The 27,573-nt window shown below is 38.8% G+C and overlaps 1 protein-coding gene across 1 annotated transcript in view; it reads right to left on the bottom strand.

Annotated features, from left to right (window-relative positions):
• The window catches only part of LOC141714792 (uncharacterized), a 35,606-nt gene extending 8,467 nt beyond the window's left edge, over positions 1 to 27,139 (bottom strand). The window contains exon 1 of the mRNA XM_074518289.1: positions 25,868 to 27,139. Within this exon, the coding sequence (XP_074374390.1) occupies positions 25,868 to 27,139 (1,272 nt within the window). The remainder of the gene's footprint in view (positions 1 to 25,867) is intronic.
• Positions 27,140 to 27,573: the final 434 nt, after the last annotated feature.

The following is a 27,573-nucleotide window of genomic DNA, read 5'->3' as shown; positions in this document are numbered from 1 at the left end:
CAACATCCGTCGAGTTACATAATGCTTCATCCGTCGGAAGGCAATCTGTATTATCCGTCGGAAGACAACCTGCCTCATCCGTCGGTACTCAAAATTCACCATCCGTCGGGTTATCAAAAGGAGTAGGAAGTCAAGGCAGATCACCCATAGAAAGCACCCCAATCTCAAATCAAAGATCCACAAACTCAGGGGGAGTTTCTAGCAATCAAAACTCAATCACACATCAAGACAACATTGAGGTCTCTTCATCTAGGGCTAATCTACCTCAACCAAGAAAATGGACAAAAGATCACCCCTTTGAACTGATTATTGGTGATGTTTCTTCTAGTGTTCAAACCAGGAGAGCAACTCAAGAAGAATGTCTATACAGCAGCTTCCTGTCTAAGGAAGAACCAAAGAAGGTAGAAGAAGCATTGATAGATCCTGATTGGATTTTAGCTATGCAGGAGGAGCTAAACCAATTTGAAAGCAATAAAGTATGGAAGCTGGTACCCAAGCCTACAGGAAAGAATCCAATAGACACCAAATGGGTATTCAGAAACAAGATGGATGAAAATGGCATAGTAGTAAGGAATAAAGCAAGATTGATTGCTAAAGGCTATTGTCAACAAGAAGGAATAGATTTTGATGAAACATTTGCTCCTGTTGCAAGACTTGAAGCCATCAGAATCTTCTTAGCCTATGTAGCCCATGCCAATTTCAAGGTCTATCAAATGAATGTCAAAAGTGCCTTTCTGAATGGAGATTTGGAGGAAGAAGTGTATGTAAGTCAACCTCCTGGCTTTGAAGATCCAAATTTCCCAGAGTATGTTTATTATCTACTGAAAGCACTTTATGGACTGAAGCAAGCACCTAGAGCCTGGTATGACACTTTATCAAAGTTCCTTTTGGAAAATCACTTCACAAGAGGTACTGTAGATAAAACTTTATTTTTCAGAAATGTGAAGGGCTCTAGCATACTTGTTCAAATTTATGTAGATGATATTATTTTTGGCTCTACAGATGAGAAACTTTGTAAAAAGTTTGCCAAACTGATGCAAAGCAAGTATGAAATGAGTATGATGGGAGAACTAACTTACTTTCTTGGTTTACAAGTTAAGCAAGTTAGTGATGGAATATTCATTAGTCAAACTAAATATATATTTTTGATCTTTTAAAGAAGTTTGATCTAATGGATTGCACATCTGCAAAAACTCCCATGGCCACTGCAACTAAGCTTGAACTAAACACTACTGAAAAGTCTGTGGATATTTCAAGTTATAGAGGCATGGTTGGCTCACTTCTGTACTTAACAGCTAGTAGGCCAGATATAATATTTGCTACATGTTTGTGTGCTAGATTTCAGGCTGATCCTAGAGAGTCTCATTTGATAGCTATTAAGAGAATCTTCAGATATCTCAAAGGAACACCAAACCTTGGCATTTGGTATCCTAGAGATTCCGGCTTTGATCTAACTGGTTATTCAGATGCAGATTATGCAGGTTGCAGAATTGATAGAAAAAGCACAACAGGAACCTGTCAATTTTTAGGAGACAAGCTTGTGTCTTGGTTCAGTAAAAAGCAAAATTCAGTTTCTACTTCTACAGCTGAAGCTGAATATATTGCTGCTGGAAGTTGTTGTGCACAGTTTTTATGGATGAAAAATCAATTGCTAGACTATGGTTTGCAAGTTGAAAGGATTCCTATTTTCTGTGACAACACAAGTGCAATTGTCATCACTGAAAATCCAGTGCAACATTCAAGGACAAAGCATATAGACATCAAGTACCATTTCATAAGGGAACATGTAATGAATGGTACTGTAGAGTTACATTTTGTTCCAAGTGAGAAGCAACTTGCAGATATTTTTACCAAACCACTGGATGAATCCACCTTTTCTAGGTTGGTAAGTGAGTTAGGTATGCTTAATTACTCTTGAATTTATCTGAATTATTTTGCAAGTTGAAAAGTAGACAGAAATTTAACTGATTTTTAGTCTTGGATGAAAATTTTGGCTAAGTCAAAATTTGCATCTCGACGGATGACCATTATCCATCGAGTTGAGTCATCCGTCAATATACAAATTGTAAATAAAAATCAATTACTTTTCTGGAGTATTTTAAAGCTCGACGGATATCAACTTATCCTCATCCGTTGAAGTGTCTAAATCTTAACCGTTAATTCCCTGAATATTATCCATCGAGTATACTTACAGTTTGTAAGCATTACACGACGGATAATGGGTAGAATTTTTATAGTTTATTTTAAAACGGCTATTTTAGACAATTTCTATTGGGTAATTTACTTCTCTTTATTATTTTATCAATTGATTTTGAGTAAAGTATAAAAGCTTATTTCATTCTAATCATTTTCTTTTATCATTCTCAAATTCAACTGTGTTACTTCATTCTCTCTCAAGCAAAAATCCTCTTTCTCTTCAAGCTTTTCTTCTCTAACAATGGCGCCCGTAGTTAAGATCATGTCACAGACTGGGTTCATCTATGAGAAGAACAACTTCACTGCCTTGGTCAATAAGGGGATTCAGCAATCTGAAGACTATCATAAGATGATGGACTTCGTGAACAACTGCAAGTTAAGTTTTGCCATGCTGGAATCACCCACAATTTATTGTGAAGTTGTTGAGGAGATGTGGACAACAACAATCTATAACTCTACTAACAAAACCATCACTCTAACCATCAAAGGTAATGATTTCTGTATCAATAGTGATGTCATAAAAGCATGTTTCAAGATTCCTGATGATAATGTAACTGCACCACACACTGACACTAATATTGTCAATATGCTCAATTCCATTCATTATGCACTTCCTACTACAAAACTAAGTGAAATTAGAAGACTAGGTCTTAGGAAGGAATGGAGTTACTTGTGTGATGTAGTAACTAAAGTCTTTTCTGGAAAAATCAGTAATTTTGATTCTGTGAACATTTCCATGCTTAACATGCTATACATGCTAGTTACAGACAAATATTATAATTTCAGTGACCTTGTTGTGTATGAGTTAGGTTTTAAGCTAGGTGACTTAGCCAAAAGAGGAAAGAATATTTACTATGCTAGATTTTTTATGCTTTTGGCTAACCATCTTTGTCAAGAGATTGAACTTGAGAACCCAAACAACAAATTAGCTTGTTGGGTTCAAGAGAGAAGAATCATTGCAGACTTGAACAGAGCCAACCATCACAAGGATGTGCCAATGTTCTATTTTCCTGTAATGCTGACACCTCAGGTAAGTGAGGTAAGTTCATCCAGACCCTCAACTATTCCAATCTCTTCTATTTCTTTGACTTCAGGCATAGATATGGCAACTGTGACAATGACCAAACAGTTGCCTACCAAAGCTGCCAAAATAACTGCAATTTCTAAATCCAAATCAAAGAAAACCCCCTCTGGTATCTCTCAAAAGGTACCAGTTCAAAAATCTACCAAAGCCAAAGAGGGGAGTGTGAAGGAGGGTAAGATAGGTGAGGGAAGGGGTGAACATCAAAGAAACCCCAAGGATAAGGTTGGAGAGTTGAGTGAATCCCATCCTAGCCACACTGCAGTTTCCCAACAAACTGTAGTGCTTAAAAAGGATAAAAGCTCACTTCCAGTTGCATCCTCCCAAAAGGATGTGGCTATTGAACAAAGCTCTCATCCAAGAGCACAGGCCAAGAGGGTTAGGGACACAAGCTCACACCAAACTTACACTAGAAAGAAGAAATCCAAAACAACTGGGGATGCACAGGGCACACACTTAGTGCAAACTGGTGCTAAAGACACAGTCCCTGCACCTTCTCAAATTCAGATTGATGTGGCTCCAATAAATGTGGAGTCACAGCCAAAATCTCTCATAATAGAAGCCACAGAAACCCAATACTCACCAACTAACTCACTGGAAGTGGACATGATAAACACTTCAATTCCTGATTCCCCTTCTTTAACTCTGTTGGGGAAGCCAAAATCTAGTGCAAGTGTGCATCATCTTTTAGATGATTTGTTGGCTCACTTGCCAATTCTTTCAGATTCTATTGTGACATCTGTGCCTCAAATAACTTCAATCAACACAGAGTCAACAATAGTTTCTCTTCCCACCTCATTCATTTCTACTCTCTCGATGGATATTGCTCATCCGTCGAGTAGTGATTGTATCCCGACGGATAAGCTTAACAGCAGTTATCCGTCGGATAGCTTTACCACTCACCCGACGGATATCACTTATCCGTCGAGTGTCTCTGCACAGCTTCAAACTTCAATAATTTCAAGTGCAGAAGATTTGGTGGTAATACAATCACTCTTAGGACTGAGAGAGGAGAGTGCATTGAGTGAGAGGCTGGGTTGCTCCCAGGCAAAAGGAGAGGAAAAGAGTGAATCTCAGCAATCCATTCATTCAGGATTGGCAAAAGTGAGTGAGAGGAGTCCCACCTTAGTAGGTGAAGGTGAGGGTGTGAGGGTGGGGAGCTAGGGTGAGACCCTGATGCGACAAAAGAGAGAATATGAGAGAAAGGCAGGTACTGGAGAAATAAGGATGGAACCAGCCATTGCTAGTGAGTCAATGATTGTGGATGATGCTGATAAGGAAAGACAATTTCAGCAACATTACAAAGCTGTAATTGATAACTTTTCCTTGGATGCTGACACTTTTACTCACCCTGTTTCAGCCTATCAACTGTTGGCTGCTCAGGGCAATGTGGTGGCAGAGCAGACTTTGAATTTAGTGCACACCACAGAATCTCTTCAAAGAGATAAAGCTGCTGTGAACAGAATGCCTTCTCAAGCTGGAGAGCCATCTGAGGAATTGGGAGTAAATTTTGATGATGATGACTCTGGTTCTTTGGATGGAAGCATGAACTTAGGGGGAGCTGAAGGCCCAAGTTCTGCTTTCAGCTTACCTAAATGGGCATGGGCAAAGGAATTTTCACCAGGGCAGTTTGAGGTGTCTTTGGTAAAACAAGTAATAGCTATTCAGCAGGCCCTTCAGGAAGCTTCAGATGCTGCTACTAAGGCTGTTCTTCAAGCTCACCTAGACTCCTTACATTTAATGAAGATCCAACACTCAAGACAGAATCTCAGTGTGGATGAATTGAAAAAGGATATAGCTGACTTAAAGACATATAACTCTGAGAAGCTGGATTCAATAATGCCATATGGTACCATGCATGATCTATTACTAAGATTAAGGAGAGAATCAGATTCTGACAAGAAGATAGCCAAGCTGGAGAACAGAGTTCAGGTTATTGAGAATTCAGTGGCTCTACTTCTTCAAAATCAACAGACTCAGACAAATCTTCTTATGCAACTGGCTAAAGCACAAGGCCTAACTCCTCCACTTGATGATAACAAAAAGGGGGAGAGAGAATCAAGTAAGGGGGAGAAAGGACCAACTGAGGGGGAGAAACGTCTAGTTCAAATCAACAAAGTAATTGTACCTTCAATTACTATCTCCAAGCCACCAGTTGCTGATGGTATAGATCTTATAAATGCAGCAGCAGCAAATTTGAAAGATGCTGATAATGGAGAGTTGACTCTGATCAACTGGAGAAAGATTGATGAGGAAATACAGAAAAAGTTTCAATTAGTCAAGGAACCAGATCAGTCAGCCATCCATCACTCTCATGTCAAGCCAATCAATGTGAATGAGATGAGCATGAACTATCTGGAGAAAGTACAATCTTCCTGCATCAAGACTACAAAGGCTGAGATAATTCTTAAACCAAGGGCAAACTATCCAAAGTCATCTTTGAAGAACCCTATGGATTATGTGTACGAGACACCCAAGCCTGATGAAAAGAAGATTCTGTCAAGATCTATTCTCCTCTACAAAGATCCAGTTGATTCAGCCTCAAGAAAGAGAATTGCAAAGATATTCAGAAATGGGAAGGAAATTTGTGTGGTAGCTGGACATCCACAATTTGCTCATGCAAAGGAAGAAGAAAAAACCAGATTGAAGAAGGAAAAGAGGCAAGCTGCTCTAGATGCAAAGATGTCTAAACAAAAGAAAGAACAGTTTGCTATCTTGGCCAAGCTACAGGCTGTGTATTCTTCTCAACAAATTCCCTCTCAACCATCTCAAGCTACTGAATCAGAGAAGAAGATTGAAAAACAGAAGAAATCCCCAAGAAAGAAAGAACTGGATAAAAGAACAAAAAGAAAGTTGGATGTTGTTGACAAGGAATTGGAAGATCAATTTCCAAAGGAATCCACTCAAGCTGAAACTCAAGCATCAAAGCCCTCTGTGGTGTTTGAAGACATAAGGGCGGTGGACCCCTACAGGAACATACATGGAGAGCCTATTGTGCCAAAGGATGAGCCAATAGAGTGGGATATATTACCAATTCCTGACTTCAACTTGCCAATTCTTACTAAGCCAAGAAGGACAAAATCAAGGGCATTCAAGAAAGTGAAGCTGTCACCTCTCAAATCCAAGTCAGTAGTCAAAACTCAACCCAAGGTCAACAGGGGAGACTACTTGTACTTGTGTGACATCAAAGAATTCTCAGATCTAAACCTTTATCTGGAGGAGCTGGATGAGGTAAGGGCAATTGATGCATACAGAAACCTACCTGAAAGGTTGGTGTTCAAGTACAAAGGGGGAAGGGAGATTCAGTGGCCTCTTCACAGGATACTTCAAGAAAGCCAAGCTGTGTTGATCAAAGTCTATTCATCCTTCAAGAAAAACTTTGGGTTCAATATAACTGCAAGAAGATTAGTATTGAAGAAGATTGAAGAGCTAAGGAGTGTTAGAGCCAAAGATGCACTACCCAAAACTCTTATCATCCCATACACAGGGAGAAGAGTGCATCTAAGGCCCTACTGGCTGATGGAATTCATGGATGACAAGGGTGTGAGAAGATTCTTCAGATTAGAAGACCAATTGAGTATCTCTAGCAATGATACTCTCTTGGAAATGCAAGAAATGTTAGATCTCTCAGAATCTGATGAATTAGAATTCCACAGACAGCTCCAGAATCAAATTGAAGAAAACAACAGAAAGCTTGGAAGAAGATCCAGACCTTCAAGAAACTAGAAAATATGCTCAGACTAGAGGAGCATCTTGAACTGACTGTGACCCAAACCTTGTACTTTTTTGTTTAAATTGAAGCACTTTCAGTTTTATCTACTTATCTTTAAAGATATATGTTTAGGATGTTTTATTATCATCAAGTATCTCTTAATTTATGGCTACAATTCCAGTAGACATAAATTGGGGGAGATTGTTGTGAATATGTTGTGTACTTGATGATTACCTAAACAAAACATCTAAGTAGATTTTACTTAGTGAAATAATGTAGCACTCGACGGATAAGAATTATAGTCCCGACGGATAATTCATTATAGTCCCGACGGATGATTAACTTATTATCCATCGAGTGAGTAGCTTATGTAATAATAAGTTTGTAGCACAGTATTGTATGCACCTTTGTATAGAATCTGAAGTAGCATATAAGTCATGTTGACTTTAACTAGATATGCAGAATAGGTTGATTAACTGTACATAAGCAATGTCTTGTAATTCTGTATAAGTGAAATGAAGTCAAGTGCCAAAATAGCTACCAACGGATGCTTAACAAAGCTTCGACGGATGATCAAATTACTATCAACGGATGTTTAACATAGCAGTCGACGGATGATCAATTAAGTCATCGACGGATGATCTGAAAGTCGACTGATGATCATATCAAGATTCAAACATCAGTTGAACAGGGAAAGCTGACACACAGCCGTTGAGTTGGATACAAGTACACTGTGGAAGCCCATTAACTGGGTAATAGAGGACGAAAAGCAGCAAAGATCAAGACTTTTAGATTTTATATTTGTTCAGTTCTTTTGACTTTGTAATCTTGGTAATATGTAAACCAAGAGAGTAGTAAATAGAAATATAACTGAGATAGCTAAGAAACAACAACAGAGAAATCTTTGTAAGCACTATCTTTAGCATTTCCTGTGTTTTTAGCAGTTCTATTTTGTAAGCAGCTGTGAGCATTTCTGCACACAGAGTTCTCTCGATATATTAAATATATCTCTGGTGGAATTGTTTAAATCCACCAGAAAGTTTTTAAAGCCTCTTGTTTTTAATTACTTATGTTTTGATTCATTCAAGTTTACATTCCGCATTGTGCTAATCAAAACAAATATATCCATAATCGAGTTGAACATTTTTATTTCAAGAAAAAGGTTCAAGAATTCCATGCAACCCCCCTTCTGTAATTATTGCTATATTGTTAAGGGACTAACATGATTTATTGTAATAAATCAACAGTACTCCAAACATTCTTAAAATGTTTTCGAGTCTTCAAAATGATTTTTTTAAAGTTAGAGTGGACCCCAAAACTCATTTTTATATTTAAGATCTTCCTTTCAAAGAGGATTTAAATACTCGCTCAAAACCTGGGGGATCCAGCTCTGTGGTGCATTTTACATTCGCAACGTGGTTGCTGTTTTAAGAAAACAAATGAATTGATTACTTACCCAACGTTCGGGAAGTAAGCCCATCTAATTGAGTGGGCATAAGCGACAGGCCGGGGTACGGTCTATCAAAGTGTAAGTGGCTGGGTGGCAGTCCATCAACGCGTAAGAGGCTGGGTGGCAGTCCAGCACAAGGTCCTTATGTGGCCAGGGTAATGACCGGTGGGGGATTCATCCATCTACTAGTAGAAAAGGTTACTTATTGGTATCTTTGCCTGATCAGCAAGATATCGGGTTTATGCCAAAATTCTTTTCCTTTCCAAAATTCATTGGATGTTACAAACTCTGTTTATACTTTACATAACAGAGGTTCCAGGAAATGTTTAAGAGATATATATGTGGATATATATCGGGACTAAATAAAGTATCTCGTAACTTTATTTCATTCAATAATATATCAAAGATTGAATCTATTCAAGTCTTAACTTGTGGTCTCATCTATGGGATGACCTTTTTAAACCTATAATACTTTGAACAGTGGTAGTTCAAGTAGCCTTATAAATGATATAAGTATAGTGAAGTATTTGGTAACTTCATCTTCCTTTAAGCTTATATCCAGTAAGTAATTATCTTACACTTGATAAAGGTTTTCAGTAAGTTATCTATTAGATACTTGCATTATTGATTACACTATATATTATCTTGCAAGCTGTAATGCTCACTCTTGCTTTATTTCTTCATCACACAACAACAGTTAGGAAAGATGGCCAGACTCAAGCAGACCCAGCGCAAGAGCGTGGGAAGCGCCCCGTGCCTTCCCGTTGAGATCGTAGCTGCTATAGCTGCAGAGGTAGATCTATCTGTAGATCAGACATTCTACTTTTGAGAATCAATTATGTATAATTATAACTTGTGGCAGATAATGGCAATTAACTGTAAACTTATCAAGTAATCATTTTGGGTTGTAATAACTTTTAATTGTGGATTCAAGGACTTGTACTTATTTCAATTTCATCTCTGAGACTATGACGTGTGGTGGTGTGTGTTAGTGTGGGGTCACAGCATGAGGTTGTTTATTATTAATTAAGTTAAGTGATAATTGTGGGAAGAAAGACCGTGACGACCCGGATCCCTGACCCCGGATCTGGGGGTGTTACAGAAATGGTATCAGAGCCAAGCGTTATAAACCTCAGAGATGATGCGACGATATAATAACAAACTCACAAAGATAATAAAAACTCTTGCCAAGTTCATGGTCGGACTACTTAAAGTAGCGCTGATAGTGAAAACCCTTACGGGAACCCTTATAAGTATCATGATAGTAACTTAGCTCGTTTAATGTGTAGGCGCATGAGATAAAGGACCCTGAGATGTTCAAGCGTGAGCATGACGAGGCACTGCTAGATATCGAGGATCAGGAGGAGCCTGAGATGGAGGAGGATGAGGAGGACCCCTCAGAGGAGTTAGAGACAGAGGTCATTACTATTTCAGATGAGGAGGACCCGGATGAGGTCCCAGTAGCTGAGGAGCGTGTCGGACCTATGGTAGTGTACACTGGTACCCCTTTACCCACACTCCCAGTGGTCAGAGCTCCTACCCCTCCACTACCATCCTGGAGCACTTATGATGACAGCTCTGAGACTGATACTCCCGAGCCTAGGCAGACCGAGGAGGCACCCCCAGCGGCTCCGGATTCACCACCTCTCGACCCTGCCCATAGGCAGTCTTTGTTAGCCCACGGCTATGTTCAGGATGTACTGAGGACCTGATTGGCTGTTGCTGAGGCCCGGCTGGATGAGGCCAGGAGGGAGTTGGATGCGGAGAGGGCGGGTAGGCGTACCCGATCTTATGAGACCAGGGCTGCTATACCCCGATCCTTGAGGAGGGAGCTGACGGGGATAGAGCTCCAGGGGGACAGGCATGGTAGGATCTCCAGGTGGCAGGCTGACTATATCTTCCGTCGTGCGATGGAAAGGGTATGGGAGCTGACCCGCTCCGGTATGTGATTCAGGATTGATGATGGGATAGTCTAGTTGTCTAGTTAGTCGAGGCCTTAGTAAGAGCCAATTTTCCGGGATAGTTGACTTGTATATAGCATCCCTTTTTCTGACTAGACAGATAGACTCTTGTGTATCACTTTTGGGACAGATGGCTGTAGCACTGTTGTACTTTTGACAAGATCGAAACTATGTATTTCTCGCATTATGTATATATTTGTCTCCTTTCGGTTCAGTTCCTTAGTGACGAGATCACTGTTTTTATCATTATTATTACTGCACTTCTTATTAGAACTGTCATAATATAATAGAATTGCGAGATACATTCTCCCCATTATAGAGCTGTGCAAGGCACAATGTTGTGTATGATTATGACCTAACGTTGAATTTCCCAATAAATTTTTTTATTATCAGTAGCATGCCGCCAAGAAAGATTGGAACTAGGGCGAACCCTGGATCTGAGGACCAGGGAAGCCATAACCAGGATGAATGGAACCAGGAACACAGTGAAGAGGAAGATGAGGATTATGTGGAACAGGATGACTCCCTGTATGAAGAGGAAGAGGAAACATATGATGTTGAGGGATTTGAGATAGAGGCTGAAGAAGGAGAAACTGAGGTTGAGCAACCAGTACCAAACCCAGGCATGGATCCCATGGGCCAGTTCATGCAACTACTAAGGCAGAAATTGGAATGTCAACCCAACCCACCCCCTCAAGGAAATAACAATGATGTGGCAAACTCTTTCAGGGCTTTTAAGTCCCTTAAGCCCCTTGAGTTCCACGGATCAGTCGACCCAGTTGAGGCAAGGGCATGGTTAAAGGAAATGGAGAAATCCTTTGAGATTTTGAGTACCGATGAGGCACAGAAGACTGTATTTGCTACCTACCTTCTGAAAGGAGAGGCCAACTACTGGTGGGAGGCCAAGAAAAATATGGAGACAGATGCTATCATAACCTGGGAGAGATTCCGTCAGTTGTTTCTGGGAAAGTATTTCCCGAGGTTTATGGAAAACCAGATGGAGCTCAAGTTCCTGGAGCTAAAGCAGAATAACTTATCTGTAGCAGAGTACGAAGCAAAATTTACTGAGTTATCAAGGTTTGCGCCGGAATTTGTGAGCACCGAGGAAAAGAAAGCTAGGAGGTTTCAGCAAGGACTGAAACTGTGGATTCAGAATAGGGTGGCAATCCTTGAGCTTACGGATTATGCCACTCTGGTGCAAAAGGCAACAATTGTAGAAGCCGGAAGTGAACAGATGCAGAAGGAAAGAGAGAAGAAGGGAATAAAGAGGAAAAGAATGAGCATGGGTGGGGGTTCCGCAGGAAGGAGCTTCCCAACTAGATTTAATCGAGAAGCAGTGTCCCTACCGGGAAAGAACACTGGGTTTAAGCGGCCAATGAGCGTGAATGTGAGCCAGAGCGGCCAGAAGTCAAGAATGTCCTATTCCAACCATTCTCGACCCCCATTGCCAGCCTGTAACACTTGCGGAAGGATGCATTCTGGGGAGTGTAAAGGAAAGCCGGTAATCTGCTTCAAGTGTGGTCGAGAGGGTCACTATTCGGACAAGTGCACTTCGCCAACCCCCATTACCCGCCCAACCGCCACTTGTCATCAGTGTGGACGCCCGGGTCATTGGAAGAGGGAATGCCTAATGAACAAACCAGCAGCTTCGGGAGCAAGCAAGGCTACTTCTAATAAGCCACCTACTGCAAGGACTTTCAACATGACAGTCCAGAATCCTATGAAAGATTCAGATATGATAGCAGGTACCCTTTCTCTAAATTCAGTCAATGCAAACGTTTTATTTGATTCAGGAGCAACAAAATCTTTTATATCAAGGGACTTTGCGCGTAAATTAAGACTTAAAGTTGAACCCTTGATAGAGCCCTTACAAGTAGAATAACCAACCATGAAGTTATTCTTGTTAATCTGATTCACCCCGCCTGTGAGTTAGGCATAGGGGGACAATCTTTCAGTGTTGATCTGATTCCTTTTAAGTTAGGGGAATTTGATATAATTTTGGGAATGGACTGGCTATCTAGCAATGATGCTCAGATAGACTGTAAGGGGAAGAAAGTTAAGTTAAATATTCCAGGAAAGAAAGAAGTCATATTTAGGGGAAAGAGGCAGACACAGAAATTTTTGACCATGGCCCAGGCCAGAAGGATGTTACGAAAAGGAAACGAGGCTTACCTAGCCTATGTGGTAGACACGCAAAAGGAGGTGCCCAACTTACAAGATAATCCAGTAGTCAACGAATTTGAAGATTTATTCCCACAAGACCTTCAGGGATTACCACCCGATAGAGTGATTGAATTTGTGATTGAGTTGGCCCCAGGGACGGCGCCAGTTTTAAAAGCACCTTACCGGTTAGCCCCATTAGAAATGAAGGAATTAGCTATCCAATTGCAGGAACTTTTGGATAAGGGTATGATAAGACCCAGTGTGTCTCCATGGGGAGCACCAGTTTTATTTGTTAAGAAGAAAGATGGGAGCATGAGGCTGTGCATCGACTATCGAGAGTTGAACAAGCTAACCATAAAGAACAGGTACCCGTTACCTAGAATAGACGATCTGTTCGACCAGCTAAAGGATGCTGTTTATTTTTCCAAGATTGACCTGAGAACTGGATATCACCAACTAAAGATTAAACCCGAAGATATCCCCAAGACAGCGTTCCGTACCAGGTATGGGCATTATGAGTTCTTGGTAACGTCCTTTGGATTAACCAACGCCCCAGCGGCTTTCATGGATTTAATGAATAGAGTATTTAAGAAGTACTTGGACAAGTGTGTGATAGTTTTTATCGATGATATCTTAATCTACTCAAGGACTGAGGCAGAACATGCAGAGCATTTGAGGATAGCTCTAGGAATACTCAGAGAGGAACAGTTATATGCCAAATTCTCGAAGTGTGAATTCTGGCGGAATGAAGTACAGTTTTTAGGACATGTGATCAATAAAGAAGTAGTATTGGTCGACCCCTCCAAGATAGAGGCGGTCTCAAATTGGGAAAGGCCAACCACACCCACAGAGGTAAGGAGTTTTATAGGATTGGCCTACTATCGTAGATTTGTACAGGACTTTGCGAAGATCGCAGCCCCTTTGACACGACTTACTCGTAAGACAGAGAAGTTTGAATGGACGGAGAAATGCGAGAACAGTTTTCAGGAATTAAAGAAAAGGTTGGTAACGGCCCCGGTGTTGGCATTGCCAGACGGAAAAGGAGATTTTGTGATATATAGTGACGCCTCGCACAAAGGATTAGGGTGTGTGCTTATGCAGCACGGTAAAGTGATTGCATATGCATCGAGACAACTGAAGGAATACGAGATTAGATATCATACCCATGATCTTGAGCTAGCGGCAATAGTTTTTGCCTTAAAAATTTGGAGGCACTACTTGTATGGAGAGAAGTGCGAGATTTTCACAGACCATAAGAGCCTCAAGTACATATTTACGCAGAAAGAGCTCAACATGCGCCAGAGGAGATGGTTAGAGCTAATCAAGGACTATGATTGTGAGATTCTCTATCATCCGGGGAAAGCCAATGTGGTGGCTGATGCCCTTAGTAGAAAGGAAAGACTCAGAATGATAACGACTTCGGAAGAATTGATAAGGGATTTTGAGAGAATGGAAATAGAAGTAAAGGTAACCGGAACCGGAACTGAAAAGCTTTTTGATATCTCAATGCAACCAGAGTTATTGGAAAAGATCAGATTGTGCCAAGAGAAAATAATGAATGAAGGCAGAGAGTCAATGACTGGAGAGGAGATCCATACTGAGAAAGATGATAAAGGGACAATGAGGTACTCCTACCGGATTTGGGTTCCGAACGTTCAAGAGCTTAAAGATGAGATTTTGGATGAAAGCCATAGTTCAAGGTATTCCATTCACCCGGGAAGCACCAAGATGTATAGGGATTTGAAGGAGTATTACTGGTGGCCCAACATGAAGAGGGATGTAGCAGAATGGGTGAGCAAATGTTTGACTTGCCAAAGAGTAAAGGCAGAGCACCAGAGACCCAGTGGACTTTTATGACCCCTGGAGATTCCCGAATGGAAATGGGAACATATAGCGATGGATTTTGTTGTAGGCTTGCCAAGGACGAAAGCCAATCATGACGCCATATGGGTAATTATAGACCGACTGACAAAGTCAGCTCATTTCATTCCTATCAATGAGAGATACACAGTCGATAGACTGGTGGACATTTACCTTAAGGAAATAGTGACGCGACATGGAGTCTCAGCGTCCATTGTCTCAGACCGAGACCCCAGATTCAACTCCATATTTTGGAGGAGCTTTCAAGAATGTGCGGGGACCAAGTTAAATATGAGTACCGCGTACCATCCCCAGACGGATGGGCAGAGTGAAAGGACCATCCAGACACTAGAGGATATGTTGAGAGTCTGTGCAATAGATTTAAAGGAAGTTGGGATGATCACTTGCCGTTGATCAAGTTTTCTTATAATAATAGCTTTCATGCTAGCATCGGAATGCTGCCTTATGAGGCCCTGTATGGAAGAAGGTGTCGATCTCCCTTATACTGGGATGAAGTAGGGGAGCGGAAGATGCTCGAACCCGAAGTGGTCCAAAGGATCAAAGACATAGTGGATCTTATCAGAGGGCGGCTTGTAGCAGCCCAAGACAGACAGAAGAAATATGCAGACCTAGCCCGAAAGGATAAGGAGTATGAAGTAGGGGGCTTAGTACTACTAAAAGTATCCCCTTGGAAGGGGTTAATGAGATTCGGAAAGAAAGGAAAACTAAGCCCAAGATACATTGGACCTTTTGAGATACTAAGACGGATTGGGAAGTTGGCTTACGAGGTAGCCTTACCCCCGAACCTACAACAAGTTCATAATGTGTTCCATGTGTCAATGCTAAGGAAGTATCACCAGGATGCCAGACACATAGTGGAGTACGAGCATGTGGATATGCAACCAGATCTGACTTACGTGGAGAAACCAGTAAAGATTATGGATAAGAAGGAGCAGGTGCTTCGGAACAAAGTGATCAAGCTAGTCAGAGTGCTATGGAAGAATCATAATGTGGAAGAATCAACTTGGGAACTAGAGAGCGCAATGCTAGAAAAGTACCCCCAATTGTTTTCTATTTGATTCCGGGACGGAATCCTTTTAAGGAGGGGAGACTGTAATAACCCCAAAATTTTGAACTCTTTGTAACCCTTATGAATAGTGTTTTGCTGATATTGCTGAATAAGAAAACTGTTCATGCCACACTATGTAGGGGTTCTGTTATGGATATTCTGAGATTTTATTGGTACTCTATAGGGTATATAAGTGTATGTAAAGATCGTTAGAATCCAATTCCGAACACTTTGATTTTTCCCGGAAATCCACTAGATACGGAAATAATTGAGTATAAGGTAACAGGATAAAAAGGATTTAAATTAAAGGATTATAAGAGAGGATCATAAAAGGAATATAATATATTGAGAAAGGTTAAGGGAACCTAAGTAATAAGATCCCGGGTATGATCCCTCAAACGATAAACGAAAACGAAAGTTAAACGAACCGTATAACAGATCAGCGGTCATTAGGCAAACAATTAGGAAGTTAATCAAGGAGGTTAGGGATGATGAGGTCATCCAACCAATAAGGAGAGGACAAGTAAGAGATGATGACACAATAAGGTGATGTAAGCATGACATAGGGAGGGAGGAGATGTGGTTGGTTTATAACCACACAAAGACAAGGTTAATAAGGTAATTAACCAAAACAAAAACAAAACTACATCCACCAAGCCAAAACAAATCATTTCATCAAAACAAAAATTGTATTTCTCTTCACCAAGAACATTTGCTCTCGGCTTTTTCCATTTTCAAAGAGAAGATTTTTCAAAATCCAAGTTCCAAGCTTCCTAAATTGGTAAGATAATTCTCTAGTACTCCTTATGCATAGTTATGGCTATCTTATGAGTTTAAGCCTCCAATTCATTCTTAATCTTCTCCAAGAAATTAATGAAGAAGACAATGAATAGTGATTTCAAGGTTTTTAACTTGATTTTCTTGTTTTTCCTTTAAGATCCAAGCATCCCTAAAACATCTCAAGGCTTCTTAAGGCTTCCTAGCTACTCACATCACTTCAAGGAAGGTATATCATCTCCAAACCCTAGCTTTACTTTGTATATTAGGATGATTTTGGTTGTTATGATAATAGAGTAGCTTAATGCTTGTTGGTTTAGAGTTTGGGTTGGAATGATGGTGAATTGAATGTTGAAATCTTTTGGTTTGGTTAAAGGACTTAAGTATAGTTTAAATTCAAGTTTAAGAATAAGTATAATTGTTAATAATGAGTTGTTTGGGGCTGTTATGATGTATTGTGGATGGATGTTGGTTGTATGGATGGATTGGGATTGATTGGTGGTTGTATTGGAATGGTATAAAATTGGGAAATCGCGTAAACATAGCCGTTGTAATGTCCGATTTACTTTAGACTGCTTCTGTTCATAAAATTAGGACCCGAGAACTCCCTTCTAGGTTTTGACCATTTCCATGTTTAGATAGTTCATGTTACGAGCTTCGTTTTGATATGTGGTTCGTTTGATTCCGATGTACGGTTTAGGAGAAACGGCCATTTTAAGTAACGACTTTTCGCGAACGAAACATTACCCCTCGCCTTACTTTGAAACATAGGTTAAAGACCTAAAAAGGGTTAATTAGTGTATGAAACAATTATGTTAAGTGTGTTAGGAAGTTAGTAAGACACTCGCGAAAGAATCTCCTTAAAACTCGTAATGGTTAATTTATTAAAAATGGTGGAGCCGAGGGTACTCGAGTGACTTAAGAGTATCAGTAAGCGCAAAGCGAGCGTTAGAGTCTAATTTGGTTAAAGTATAGATTTACAAGTGACTTTGGTTTAATTCCAACTCACATATTGTTTATAGGTTACCAGACTCGTCCCGAGCCATTTGTAACCCCCAGTCGCTCAGGCAAGTTTTCTACCCGTATAACTGTTGTTGTGATGTATATGTGTATATGCATGATCTTGCGATAAATGCATATTTGTTATTAGCAAATTCTTGCGATATATTGTAGCATGTGATATGGTATATATGCATGCCTGTTTCATATTCTTAATCTATAAATCTGTTGGTTCAATGCTTATAGTTGCATAATACCTATGCTAGAGATAAGCAGTAGTTGCGTATACCCTGAGTATAGGGGACCCAAAGGTGAACCCTTTTCTAAAACCGGGAGTAGATGTTCCCGAGTATATGATATATATATTTATATATATATATATATTGATATGGTTTTTAAAAACTATTAATCGAATAAGGTTTATTCGATAACTTCATATTATTTAATGAATATTACTTGAATATTCATTCGAGGACTTATGACTCCTTTTATTTTATTTAATGAATATTACTTGAATATTCATTCAAAGATTTATGACTCCTTTATATTATTTATTAAATATTATTTGAATATTCATTTGAGGACCTATGACTCCGATTATTTACTGAAATATATTCTTTATTTTATTAGAGAATAAGGTGTCGATAATCAAACTTATTTTTGATTATTCAAATAAAGATAGTACTTTCGTATAAGTATATCTTTGGTTATTTAATACTCATTTCAAGTATAAGTTTTAAAACTTCTACTTCGATTATTTTTAGAAGGATTACCTTTATGAGAATATTATTTAAATAATAATATTCAGATATTTTCTAATATATCGGGACTGATTTATTTTAATAAATCAACAGTACTCCGAACATTCTTAAAATGTTTTCGAGTCTTCAAAATGATTTTTTTTAAAGTTAAAATGGACCCCAAAACTCATTTTTATATTTAAGATCTTCCTTTCAAAGGGGATTTAAATACTCGCTCAAAATCTGGGGGATCCAGCTCTGTGGTGCATTTTACATTCGCAACGTGGTTGCTGTTTTAAGAAAATAAATGAATTGATTACTTACCCAACGTTCGGGAAGTAAGCCCATCTAATTGAGTGGGCATAAGCGACAGGCCGGGGTACGGTCTATCAAAGTGTAAGTGGCTGGGTGGCAGTCCATCAACGCGTAAGAGGCCGGGTGGCGGTCCAGCACAAGGTCCTTATGTGGCCAGGGTTATGACCGATGGGGGATTTATCCATCTACTAGTAGAAAAGGTTACTTATTGGTATCTTTGCCTGATCAGCAAGATATCGAGTTTATGCCAAAATTCTTTTCCTTTCCAAAATTCATTGGATGTTACAAACTCTGTTCATACTTTACATAACAGAGGTTCCAGGAAATGTTTAAGAGATATATATGTGGATATATATCGGGACTAAATAAAGTATCTCGTAACTTTATTTCATTCAATAATATTTTAAAGATTGAATCTATTCAAGTCTTAACTTGTGGTCTCATTTGCGGGATGACCTTTTTAAATCTATAATACTTTGAACAGTGGTAGTTCAAGTAGCCTTATAAATGATATAAGTATAGTGAAGTATTTGGTAACTTCATCTTCCTTTAAGCTTATATCCAGTAAGTAATTATCTTACACTTGATAAAGGTTTTTAGTAAGTTATCTATTAGATACTTGCATTATTGATTACACTATATATTATTTTGCGAGCTGTAATGCTCACTCTTACTTTATTTCTTCATCACACAACAACAGTTAGGAAAGATGGCCAGGCTCAAGCTGACCCAGCACAAGAGCATGGGAAGTGCCCCGCGCCTTCCCGTTGAGATCGTAGCTGCTATAGCTGCAGAGGTAGATCTATCTGTAGATCAGACATTCTACTTTTGAGAATCAATTATGTATAATTATAACTTGTGGCAGATAATGGCAATTAACTGTAAACTTATCAAGTAATCATTTTGGGTTGTAATAACTTTTAATTGTGGATTCAAGGACTTGTACTTATTTCAATTTCATCTCTGAGACTATGACGTGTGGTGGTGTGTGTTAGTGTGGGGTCACAGCATGAGGTTGTTTATTATTAATTAAGTTAAGTGATAATTGTGGGAAGAAAGACCGTGACGACCCGGATCCCTGACCCCGGATCTGGGGGTGTTACAGTCAGTACTTAAACAAGTTTTCAATTAAGCACAGAATACACAAAAAGAGTAATTTCTGTAAATACTGATCATAAAGTCTGATGCATCAGAACAAAACTAAGCAGATTTAGAAAAAGAACCTGAAACCATTCCAAGTTCATTTACCAATCTTGTAAAAGTAGCTTCATACAATGGTTTGGTGAAGATATCTGCTAGTTGTTGATCTGTTGGAACAGAGTGCAATTCCACTGTACCTTCATCCACATGTTCCCTTATGAAGTGGTACCTGATGCTGATGTGCTTTGTCATTGAGTGTTGAACTGGATTATCTGTCATAGCAATAGCACTTTGATTATCACAGTAAATAGGGATTTTGAAATATGTTAACCCATAATCCAGTAACTGATTCTTCATCCAAAGAATCTGTGCATAACAGCTTCTTGCAGCAATGTACTTTGCTTCTGCAGTTGATGTGGAAATTGACTTTTGTTTCTTGCTAAACCAAGAAACCAATCTGCCTCCAAGAAATTGGCAGCTTCCACTCGTGCTTTTCCTGTCAATTTTGCAACCTGCAAAATCTGCATCTGAGTAACCTATTAGTTTAAAATCTGATTCTCTGGGATACCACAATCCCAGATCAGTTGTTCCTTTAAGATACTTGAAAATTCTTTTCATAGCTGTTAAGTGAGGTTCTCTTGGATCTGCTTGAAATCTTGCACAAAGACAGGTAGCATACATGATATCAGGTCTACTAGCAGTTAGATAGAGTAGAGAGCCAATCATACCTCTGTAATCAGTAATATCTACTGATTTACCAGTATCCTTGTCCATTTTTGTTGCAGTGGCCATGGGAGTGGATGCACTTGAACAATCTTGCATTCCAAATTTCTTTAGCAAGTTTCTGGTGTACTTAGTTTGACAAATAAAAGTTCCTTCTTCAATCTGCTTGACTTGAAGGCCCAGAAAATAGCTAAGTTCCCCCATCATACTCATCTGATACCTTGACGGCATCAGTTTGGCAAACTTTTTGCAAAGTCTGTCATTTGTAGATCCAAAAATGATATCATCAACATAAATCTGGATCAGAAGTAAGTCCTTTCCATGGTTGAGGTAGAACAGTATTTTGTCTATTGTTCCTCTGGTAAATCCACTTTCCAGAAGAAACTGAGCTAAAGTCTTATACCATGCTCTAGGAGCTTGCTTAAGTCCATAAAGTGCTTTATCTAGCCTGTAGACATAATCTGGATATTTGGAATCTACAAAGCCTGGAGGTTGTTCAACATATACTTCCTCCTCCAATTCTCCATTGAGAAAAGCACTTTTCACATCCATTTGAAAGACAGTAAACTTTTTGTGAGCAGCATAAGCCAAAAATATCCTTATGGCTTCTAACCTAGCAACTGGTGCAAATGTTTCATCATAATCAATTCCCTCCTGTTGAGAATATCCTTTTGCAACCAGCCTTGCCTTATTTCTTGTAAATATGTCATCACTGTCAGTTTTGTTTCTGAATACCCACTTTGTACCAACAACAGATTTATTCTTTGGTATTGGCACTAGGGTCCAGACTTTGTTTCTTTCAAATTCATTTAACTCTTCCTGCATTGCTTGCACCCAATCAGCATCTTGAAGAGCTTCTTCCACTTTCTTTGGCTCAGTCTGAGAAAGAAAAGAATTGTAAAGATATTCATTTGAAGTACCTGTTCTAGTTCTGACACCTGCATCAGGATTTCCAATTATCAAATCAGGTGTATGTGATTTAGTCCACTTCCTTGCAGATGGAAGGTTTTCTCTAGAACTGGATGCTCCCCCATGATCCATGTTGTCTTCATTTTCATTTTCTGATGCTCCCCCTGAAACTATGCTCTCTGAGTTGGATTCTTCAGAATTTAGATTTTCAGAACTATCAGAACTTGGCTTATCAGAACTTGACGAATCAGAACTTGAAGAGCCAGATGTATGTTCTGATGCTTCTTGAGATGTGGTAAGATCTTGAGTATGCTCCCCCTGCATAGGTGCATCTTCCTTTGGCGTAGTCACCACAGTTTCAATAACATCAGAGTTTAATCCATCAGAGTTTACAGTATCAGGACTTAGATTGTCAGGATTTTCAGTATCAGAATTTGAGTCTTCATTTGCAAATCTCAGCTGATCATGATCAATAAAATCTTCAAGTCCAGTAATCTTCTTGTCATCAAAAGAGACATTGATAGATTCCATGACCACTCTTGTTCTCAGATTATAGACTCTGAAGGCTTTTATGGAAAGTGGATATCCAACAAAGATTCCTTCATCGGCTTTTAGATCAAATTTGGATAGCTGTTTAGGATGAGTCTTGAGAATAAAACACTTGCATCCAAATACATGACAATACTACAGATTTGGCTTCTTTTTCTTCACCATCTCATATGGTGTCTTTCCTTGCTTGTTAATGAGTGTTGCATTTTGAGTAAAACAAGCAGTCTGCACAGCTTCAGCCCAGAAATAGGTTGGAAGCTTTGCTTCTTCAAGCATTGTACGTGCAGCTTCAATGAGAGTTCTATTCTTTCTTTCAACAACTCCATTTTGCTGTGGAGTTCCAGGAGCAGAGAATTCCTGCTTAATTCCATGGTTTTTTGCAGAACTCTTCCATTATCAAATTCTTGAACTCAGTGCCATTATCACTCCTTATTGTCTTCATAGAATCTTTGACCAATTTATCCAGTTGTTTGACATGATCAATCAAGATAGATGCAGTTTCACTTTTTGTGTGCAAAAAATACACCCATGTGTATCTGGTGAACTCATCCACTATGACCATAGCATATTTCTTCTTTGCAATAGACATGACATTTACTGGACCAAATAGATCAACATATAGTAGGTGATAAGGCTCAAGAATTGATGATTCAGTCTTGCTCTTGAATGAGGATTTTCTTTATTTAGCCTTCTGACAAGAATCACAAAGGCCATCAGGAGCAAATACTGACTTTGGCAGTCCTCTCACAAGATCTTTCTTGACTAGTTCATTTATATTGTTGAAATTTAAATGAGAGAGTTTCTTGTGCCAATTCTAGCTTTCTTCAATTGATGCTCTACTCATCAGACAGATTGCAGAACCATCAGTACTTGTTGAAAGCTTAGCTTCATAAATGTTACCATGCCTGAATCCTTTCAGAACAACTTTTCCTTTAGATTTACTCACAACTTCACAGTGTTCTTCAAAGAAATCAACATGATAACCCATGTCACAGATTTGACTTATACTTAGCAGATTGTGTTTAAGTCCTGAGACTAGAGCTACTTCTTTAATGATGACATTCCCAAGATTGATATTGCCATATCCCAATGTTTTTCCAATGTTGCCATCTCCATAAGAAACACTTGGGCCAACTTTCTCCACAAAGTCTGATAGCAGGGCTTTATTTCCAGTCATATGTCCTGAACATCCACTGTCCAGAACTAGGATATTTTTCCTGTTGCCCTGCAATCACAAAGACCACTAATGATTAGTTTTAAGGACCCAGACTTGCTTGGATCCTTTGGTCTTATCAAGTTTGTTAACATTTGCATTGGATTTAGCATCAGAGTTTATGTTAACATTTTTCTTATCAGAATTTACAACTTTGAATCAGAATTTACACTAGAAGGAACAATGGAAACTTTCTTTAAAGAAGGTTTTATTTGATAATAATCATAGTACAAACTATGATATTCCTTACAAGTATAAATGGAATGCCATAAACTACCACAATGAAAATAAGGATTTTGTGGCTTATATCTAACAGACTGACTCTTAACTCCTGACTTTGAAGGTAAGGAGTTTATGTTCTTATTCTTCCTGCAAAAAGAAGCCAGATGGTTAGAACTTCCACAGTTATGACACGTTTTCCTAGGAGCTTCAGGAATAGGCTTATAATCATTGCTTTTATTCACACCTTCCTTTCCATTCCTATTTTTCCTAGGTGATTTTACCTTGTTTGCATTCTTAACATCTTTCAGCTTATGCTTAAGCTGCTTCTTAGTCATTAAGCCTATGTTTACTTCAGCTGTCTTTTCCTGTTTTAGTTTGTAAGAAGTTAATCCCTCTTTAACTTCTAATTTCCCATTATCAGACTTTACAGTTACAAACTTAACAGGTTTTAACTTTGGCTTTTGCTTAACAATAACAGGCTTAATTTCTACAGTTCCTTTATCATTCTTATCCTCTCCATAACCTAAGCCCTCTTTCCAATTTTCACTACTTAGCAAATTTTGAGTTGTTCTGCCAGAGTTAGTCCAAGTCCTGATAATCTCTCTTTCCTTTTCTAACTCAGTTTTTAGAGATTCATTCATTTTTAGCACTTCATCCCTAACATAAAAAAGCATCATCTTTATCCTTCTGAGTTTGATGGAATATAACTAACTCTTTTTCTAAGAAATCATTTCTTTTCTTAAAAGCAAGATTTTCAGAAGTTAATCTTTCACATGTTAAAATTTGATCTCTATAACTAACAAACATGGTTTTAAGATATCTTCTCAACTCATTAATATCATCAGTATGAAAAGCATAAGTAGTCTGAGGTACCTTTGTTTCAGAAGCTTCAGAACTGCTCTCAGCACTTGCTTTATCAGCATTTGCCATCAAAGCATAGTTCTCCTCACTTTCATAGTCTGAGGTGTCTGTCCAGCTTTTCTTCTTTGCGACAAGAGCCTTGCCTTTGTCACCCTTCACTTTCTTGCAATCAAGAGATATGTGGCCTTTCTCACCACAGTTATAGCATTTGACATTGGTATAATCTCCTCTATCAGACTTTCCTCCTCTGCCCTCAGATCTTCTGAAATTCTTCTTATCAGAACTTGTGCCTTTCCTGGAAAACTTCTTTCCCTTCCTGAACTTCCTTTATGCAATCTTTGTGATCCCTTTCACCATAAGAGCACACAGCTTCATCATCTCCTCATCAGCATCAGTCTCAGGCAAGCTTTCAGAATCTGAGTCATCATCACTTTCAGAACTTGATGACCCAGTATCAGACTTTGTGAAAAGAGCTTTACCCTTATCTTTCCTTGAGGTAGCTGCCTTGGGGGATTCTTCTTCAGCTTTAAGAGCAATTATCCTTGACTTTCCTCCTTTTCTCTTGCTTCTTTATTCCATCTCAAGTTCATGAGTCTTGAGCATTCCATAAATTTCATCAAGAGTTGTTTCATCAAGACTGTAGTTATCTCTTATTGATGTTGCCTTCAAATCCCAACATTCAGGAAGAGCTAACAGGAATTTAAGGTTTGAATTTTCAAGATCATACTCCTTATTAACCAGTGATAGATCATTCAAGAGTTTGACAAATCTATCATATAAATCAGTCAATGACTCACTAGCCTTTGGGTCAAAGTGTTCATACTCTGGAGTGAGTATTGTCTTCCTGTTCTTCTTAATTGTATCAGTTCCCTGACACCTTGTTTCTAGAGCATCCCATATCTCCTTTGCAGTCTTGCAGTTAATTACCCTGTTTGACATTACATTATCAATGGCACTATACAGTAAGTGTCGTACCTTAGCATCCTTAGCAATTGATGCGATATCTTCAGCAGTATAATCACTCTTCTCCTTTGGTACAGTCTTTGCTGCTTTACCTGCAACTGCAACAGCGATCTTGGTTGGTTTGTGAGGTCCTTCCTTGATTCTATCAAGATATTCTAGATCTGTAGCTTCCAGAAACATGGTCATCCTCACCTTCCATATGGCATATTCAGATGGTCTCAGTATGGGAACTCTGATGGTCTCAAACCTACTTTGAATTTGTGTCTTTGGAGGTTCTTCAGTTTTGGTAGGCTTAGTTGGAGTTTCTGTGTCAGACATGATTGTGTTTGGATCTTAAACTGTATGTGCGTTAACAGATAGGCTCTGATACCACTTGTTAGGTCACACACACTGTAGAGGGGGTGAATACAGTGTAAAGTACAATCAAATCGAACTTTAATATCTCAAGTAACAGAAAACAAACTTTATTGAAACAATAAACTCTGTTACAGTATGGAACTGTTACCTCTCAGTGATGAACAAATATCACAAGAGTTGCTAGGGTTATATAAATAATCTTCTCGAATATGAGCACTTATAGTGTAAACCCTATGTCTGTGTTTATATACTACACAGTTACAAGATAATCGCTAATTGATATGGAATATAATTCTGCTTCCTAAAATATATCAATCAGATATCTTTTCTTCCAAGTATTCTATTCTTCATAGAATTACTTCTTCATGCATATCTCTTCTTATGCTTATCTCGATCTTCTTTCCTTTAATCAGTTGTTGTCCTTATCTGAACGTCCTTCAGTACTTAAGTTCTGATATCCATCTTCTGATGATTATCTCCTGATAATATAAGTACTGATATCCTTAAGTCCTGACTTCCAGTAAGTACTGATTTATCCTGTTTAAGTAAGATCTGAAAATTAAACATAAATCATATTAGCCATGGCATTATCAAATATATCTAACACCCCCGAAAACATCCCATACTCGGCATTTATTTTTCTTAAATCTTCCGGATTTGTGAACATTTTCTTGAAACATTTGGATCTATTAAGAGATATTTCCTTGTCTTCATTAGGTGCAACTCTAGAAACAATTCCACCACCACTTTTTAGCCAAGCTTCACTATAATATCGAGGGACAAGAGAATGAGCCATACAATGTAGAGGGGTATTACTCTTGTTCCACCTGGTCTCTAAAATATTATGAATGTCATTAAAAAATTCTGATTCACCATCTTTTATATTCAGCCCTTCTTCCTCGAAAATTTTCTCCCTCACTTCTTCAATCATGCTATCCCACATGTCGTAAACAAGGTGCAAACAAGGAATGTCCGTATCATCTAGCCTAATCATTTTGTATATGGGAGATGTGAAAGCTACAAAATACTCAACTTTATCCCACCAACGATCGGAAATAACACACTCCTTAACCTGATCAGCTTTAGACTCTAAATTTAATTTTCTAAACGACTTACAATTAGGATCCAAAACAGTTTTTTCAAGTGCACTTTTAACCAACAACAATCTTTGAGCCATAATAACATGGGAAGCAAAACGAGTTTCAGCAATTTTTACGAGCATGTGTTGTAAATGATTTTGGTATATAGTGAGTGCTTTACCATTATTCAAAATAAACATCACAATATCATCACAATCGGATACTAAATCTGAAATCCACTTACAATTTTCATAATGGCTGGACTTGACGTTTGGTTCACACATGGACTTTAGAGCCAAATTGAGGGAATGAACCACACAAGGAGTCCAGAAAATTTGAGCATACTTTGCCTCGATACTCAAACCCGCTGCCTTGAAATTTCCAGCATTGTCCGTGATGATTTGCACCACATTATCAGGCCCGACTTGATCAATGGCATTGAGGAACAAACCAGCAACATATTCAGCATCTTTGATGTTACCACTAGTGTCAAATGACTTCACAAACATAGAATTCCCTCTCGAAGCAACCATGACATTAATAAGAGGTCGCTTATGTCTATCTCCCCATCCATCTGAGCATAGTGATACTCCCTTTTTCTTCCAGGAATCACGAAAGGGTTGAAGTAAAAGATTCACATGGGTCTTCTCTTGCTCAAGTAATAAAGTGCGCATCCTGTTATATGTTGGAGGGACATAGCCTGCTATTTTGCTATTTGATAGCCTTAGACAAAATTTACGAAAATAAGGATTTTTCACTAAAGAAAATGGCAAAGCAGATGCATGAAGCATACGCGCCATTTCCTTGTCTACCTCATCTCTGTCAACAACATTGAAACAAGCCTCCACCGTTCCTTTCTTCTTTTTTTGTTGTTTAAGATTAGAGCCCGATGGTAGAGACACATACTATATTTTCCTTTTCGCATCCAATGTTTGTCTGGCCTTTCGATTTTCAGCTTCTTCATGCTCTCTAGTCAACTCCTCTCTGGTTTGATCAGAGATTGTTTTACAGGAATCAACACCATTATTCCCCAAATATAATAAATGACTTTTCACTTTTGTGTATGACCCAGTAACTTTTTTGTTGCAATAGTTACAAACCCAAACCCGATTTCCACCACCTTTAGTAGGAGGTTTGATGACTGTGACATGGCTCCAGAGAGGTGCTGCATCAAAGGGTGTGTGTTGTGTAGTGTTTGGTCGTTTGGCTTGCAGGTTTAACATATTTGAGTTTG

Source organism: Apium graveolens, chromosome 3, assembly GCF_009905375.1.
Source record: "Apium graveolens cultivar Ventura chromosome 3, ASM990537v1, whole genome shotgun sequence".
NCBI classification, from domain to species: Eukaryota; Viridiplantae; Streptophyta; class Magnoliopsida; order Apiales; family Apiaceae; genus Apium; species Apium graveolens.
This window is presented reverse-complemented; position numbering and strand designations above follow the sequence as displayed.